Genomic DNA, 5,029 nt, shown 5'->3' with positions numbered 1-5,029 from the left:
CCTCGAAAGATCATCCAGTCCAATCCCCCTGCTGGAGCAGGAACATCATCTTGCAAGAAGTTGGATGGTCTGGCTAACCCAGACTGGTTTGGGCCACTGTACCCATGTCCCCCCACCCTCCACGCTGTGGGGTTAGAGAGGTGTGGGTGGAGGTGATGTGCCTGACATCCCATTGAGGAGTTGGTGACAGGGTGGTTCCTGCCCTGACAGCCACGTTCACCTGCCCCTGTCCATCTCTGCAGGAAGAACTGCATCCTGGCTGATGAGATGGGGCTGGGGAAGACAATCCAGTCAATCACCTTCCTGTCAGAAATATTCATGATGGGCATCCATGGCCCCTTCCTCATCATCGCACCTCTCTCCACCATCACCAACTGGGAGAGGGAGTTCCGCACCTGGACGGAGATGAATGCCATCGTGTACCACGGCAGCCAGATCAGCCGGCAGATGATCCAGCAGTACGAGATGGTGTACAGGGACACACAGGTGACTGATGCACACAACACCCTCAGGATGCATCTGCCAGCCCTGGCTTCCTTTAGTTGGGAAGCATGGAGCTGCACGTGGAGTTTGTGGTTCATCTGGAGAGGGAAGGGTGATCTTCTAAGACCCCTTTGCTGGCATGGGCTCAGGGTACACTGTGTATGAGTGAAGAACCATCCCAACTCATGCAGAAAGGGGAAATTGCAGCAGAGCCCCACTTGCAGATCTTGTCCAGGCCCGTTTGTCTGCCCTGAAGCAGTGTCTGGTTTGGAGAGACGCAGCCTGCAGCCAGTGAGGAGTCTTGCAGGAACCTGCCCGCTGCTTTGAGAGAGATGAATCTGGGGAAATCCCAGCTAGGAGCCAGATGCTAACACTGATATGTTGACAGTGTCCTGCCAAACTGCAGGAGTCAAGAGGTGCATATGATTTGTGTCTCTGTAGGGTAACCCTCTCCCTGGGATATTCAAGTTCCAGGTGGTTATCACCACCTTTGAGATGATCCTTGCCGACTGCCCAGAGCTGAAGAAGATCCAGTGGCGCTGCGTGGTCATTGACGAGGCACATCGCCTGAAGAACAGGAACTGCAAACTCCTGGAGGGGCTGAAACTCATGGCCCTGGTGAGCATGTCCTGCCCGGGTTCACATGAGAGCAGAGTGGGCCAGCAGTGGCCAAGCCTAGCAGTCAGGTGCCGCTGCCAGCTGCTCAGGCCCAGTGCCAGGGCTGAGAGCTGCCTGTCAGAGGGAAAACCATCTAGGAGCCATCAGGTCACTGAAGCAGTGGCAGTGATGGGGGCCCGTGGATGGATGGGGCACTGGTGCCCTGCAGCCATCACAGACTCCTTTTTGCTGAAGTGGAATGTGACCCCACAGCAGGGCATGTCCCCCCACACCTTCCCACCTGTCTGCACTCCCTGGAGAGCTCTGCCTGGCCTTGCAGCATGGCTGGGGCTGCTGCAGCACACGCAGGCAGGTGCTGAGCACCCCTGCACAGCATCCTCTGGCCGTGCTGTGCCTGGTACCCTGCAGTGAGCAGGGCTGCCATGTTCAAGCTGGTTTCTTACTGCTCTGCAAACACGGGACCAGTCTGTGCCAGGGAGGGGGGTGCGGGACTCTGCTTGGTGAAAAGGGGATCAATGAGCTGCTCTGAGAAATGAATTTGGATGTCCAGCTCCTTTCCAGCCCTGGAAAGGACCAAGGAAAGGACCTTGCTGGACCAAGGGCCATCAGGCCTATTAGATCTCCCAGCCCTACCCAGCTTCTGTCACACTCAACCTGTAGCTGGGCCGGGCCTCTGAAAATTGTTAGTCTTATATCTCCAGTTCCCAAAGACCCTGCTGTTCCCCCGTGACCTTGTGTCTTGTGCAAGTCCCTGCTGGGTTGTGAGCAGCCTGGGGCAAAGCAGGATTACTGCTGGCCCCACTTTGTAACCATCATCTTCCTTTGTACAAGTCCTGCGGGAGCCTCCTGCCTTACAACTGCCCTTCTTTCATAGCTGGTGACTCTGGAGGACGTTCCCTGCGTTAGGTTGGGCAGGAGGATTAGCCTGAGCAGTGAGCGAGTGCCCAGGTCTCTGGCACTGCTGAGACAGAGCGGCTGTTGTGCCTCGGGAGGCAGCACCCCATGGTGCCTGAATCCACAGCCCGTGGTGTCAGCACGTGGAAGGGAGTGTGTTCTCCTTGAGGGGTCATCAGTCCTTGCACCTCCAGGTCTTGGGTTGTCTGGACCCCTCTCTCCTATTGTTGCACATGTACCTACTTGGTGAATCTCTAACAAAAGCTCCTCCTTGTTCCCAGTGCACACCTGGCACCGTCCTACATGCCCCTGCAGATTTTGGAGCACCCTGCTCACACTGCTCAGCAGGTCCCTGATGCCCCTCGGTATCACATGGTTCTGGGCCATGTTCCCTCTTGTTCTACCCAAGCCATGAAGAGGGACATCTTGCCTCTGGGTGCACAGAGGCTTGGGTTCTGTCAGTGTTCCTGTCCTGTCTCTGGGTGCACAGAGGCTTGGGCTCTGTCAGTGTCCCTGTCCAGTGCCAGCACAGCTCTGTCCTGTGCAAGGGCAGGGCTGAGGCCTGGGGGAAGTGTGGAATTCTGTTTTGGCTGTTGTTGCTGCTCAGAGCTGGAGTGGGACACATCCAGGGGAGCGTCCTGGGAGCCACAAGACAGTGATGTGTGGCAGTGGCTGGGTCAGGGCTGGGACCATGGCCAGGGAAACATTTCAGGGAGTGTGTGTGCCCCTAGGCCACCCAGAGTGCTCCTGAGGCTGGAAGACAAGGAGCATTGTGCTCTTGGGACCCCTTGGACCCAGCCAGTGGATCTGAGCCCTCAACCTGTTTTCTGTGTGTACCCAGGAGCACAAGGTGCTGCTGACAGGGACCCCCCTGCAGAACTCGGTGGAGGAACTCTTCAGCCTCCTGAATTTCCTGGAGCCACAGCAGTTCCCCTCAGAGACAGCCTTCCTGGAGGAGTTTGGAGACCTGAAGACAGAGGAGCAGGTACCTAGAAGAGTGATGCTGGTGGCTGTTAGCACAGGCCACTGAGACACATGGTCACCAAGCCAGGCACACGCTCATAGGACTCCTCATGCCAGGAGAGGCAAAGTTGTCCCAGAGTCCCCAGCACTGCATTGGAGAGAGACCAGCCTGGGCCAAGGCAGTGGTCTGCTCCCTACCAAGCTCCCTGCTGCCCCTGCATGCCTGGGCTGCACAGCTCCGCTGGCTTTCCCGCCCCATCAGGCCCTGAGACCAACAGGAGTGTGGGGGAGCAGGGACATCAGTAAGTCCATGTGTCAGTCGCTGTTGGCAGGTTCCCCCAGGGAGGCGTCCTCCGAAGTGCCCCTTGAGCATGTGTCACAGAAAGCAGCTCAGTCCCCTGGGCTGTCTCGCTGCCACTTGAATGTCTGGCTTAAGTGGAGATTGCACAGAGATCACCATTCCGAGGGAGCAGGCACAGGCACACGGAGCACCCATCATCTCAGCTGCTGTCAGGGCACTCAGCTCTCCTCCTGCAGCAGACACACTGACCCAAGGCTGCTGGCAGCAGGAGCATGTGGAGTTCATGGCCAAGGGCTGGTCACTCACATACCTCCCCAAGGAAGCCAGACCCTGAAGCTGTCCTGGCTGTCAGCAGAGCAGCTGCTTCACTGTCATTTCTAGTGGGTTTCCAGCCTGGGGAGGCTCTAGCATCGCAGGTCCCTCACTGTTGTCACTATGTGCTCGCCGTGCAGGGAGGGCAGTGAATCTCTGTGCTTGCTCTGGCAGGTGAAGAAGCTTCAGTCCATCCTGAAGCCCATGATGCTGCGACGGTTGAAAGATGATGTAGAGAAGAATCTGGCACCCAAGCAGGAGACCATCATTGAGGTGGAGCTGACCAATATCCAGAAGAAATACTACCGGGCTATCCTGGAGAAGAACTTCTCCTTCCTCTCCAAGGGTGCCAACCAGCACAATATGCCCAACCTCATCAACACCATGATGGAGCTGCGAAAGTGCTGCAATCACCCGTATCTCATCAACGGTGAGATATCACTGCATCACTGGTCACCACCTCCAGAGCTCAACCAGCTTGGGAGCCAGCTCAGGCCCTCCTGCCATTTGCTGCTGGTGTGGTTGGGCCTCCAGGCCCAGCACAGGATGCAGTGATCTGCCTTGTTGCCCTCATGGGCAGCCCAGCTCCCTGGAAGTGCTGCTTGCTGGTGCACATCCCAGGGTCTTGGGAGGCACGTTATGTTTGGGGGTGTTCTGGCACGGGACCATTTCCAACATGCCAGCCTGGCTTGTTCTGCCAAGAGCTGGTGGAAACCCTGAAGAAGGAGTAGAGTCACAGGAATGGAGGGGCTCCTGGAGGTCTCTAGCCGACCTCCCTCGATCTGATCGACTGCATGGGTTCTGTTCCTCGCGTGGTGGCTTGCTGTTGCCCTGGACAGGAGGCTGGGGACAGCTGCACTGCCAGCCTCGCCAAGAGCTCATGTCCATTCTCACCTGGCAGGGGCGGAGGAGAAGATCCTGGAAGACTTTCGTAAAACACACAGTCCGGAGGCGCCAGACTTCCAGCTGCAGGCGATGATCCAGGCGGCCGGGAAGCTGGTGCTCATTGATAAGCTGCTTCCCAAGCTGATTGCTGGTGGGCACAAGGTGCTCATCTTCTCCCAGATGGTGCGCTGCCTTGACATCCTGGAAGACTATCTCATTCAGAGGCGGTTAGTACAGGCTTCAGTGTTCACCACAGCTCCTGCACACCACCCATCCTGCACTGTAAAGACAGAGTGGAAACAGCCCAGGGTGGGGATTTGGCCATTCTGTGCCCACGTACCAAAGGATCCGAGTCATAGGCTACCCCTGGTGGGTGCAGACACCCCAAAGCTGGACAGCTTTGACCTGTCCATTCTGCGTAGCCCAGGGCTTGTCCTAGGAGTGACCAAACAGAAATAGGCCCTTCCCTTGAGCCTGGTTCCCATGAGCCCCATATCCGTGCACCATGTGTGGGCTTTACCATCATAGGAGGAACAACTTTTGGGAATAACCACAGTGCACCCAGGCTGATGG

At 57.1% G+C, this 5,029-nt stretch overlaps 1 protein-coding gene across 1 annotated transcript in view; it reads left to right on the top strand.

Moving 5' to 3' along the window:
- Positions 1–4,546: 4,546 nt before the first annotated feature.
- LOC104530471 (chromodomain-helicase-DNA-binding protein 8-like) overlaps positions 4,547–5,029 on the top strand; it is a gene marked incomplete at its 3' end in the record, with an annotated part of 855 nt that continues 372 nt past the window's right edge. The window contains exon 1 of the mRNA XM_029086759.1: positions 4,547–4,683. Within this exon, the coding sequence (XP_028942592.1) occupies positions 4,547–4,683 (137 nt within the window). The remainder of the gene's footprint in view (positions 4,684–5,029) is intronic.

Source organism: Antrostomus carolinensis, unplaced genomic scaffold, assembly GCF_000700745.2.
Source record: "Antrostomus carolinensis isolate BGI_N321 unplaced genomic scaffold, ASM70074v2 scaffold31129, whole genome shotgun sequence".
Classification (NCBI taxonomy): Eukaryota; Metazoa; Chordata; class Aves; order Caprimulgiformes; family Caprimulgidae; genus Antrostomus; species Antrostomus carolinensis.
The sequence above is the reverse complement of the archived record's forward strand: the minus strand, read 5'-3'. Positions and strand labels throughout refer to the sequence as shown.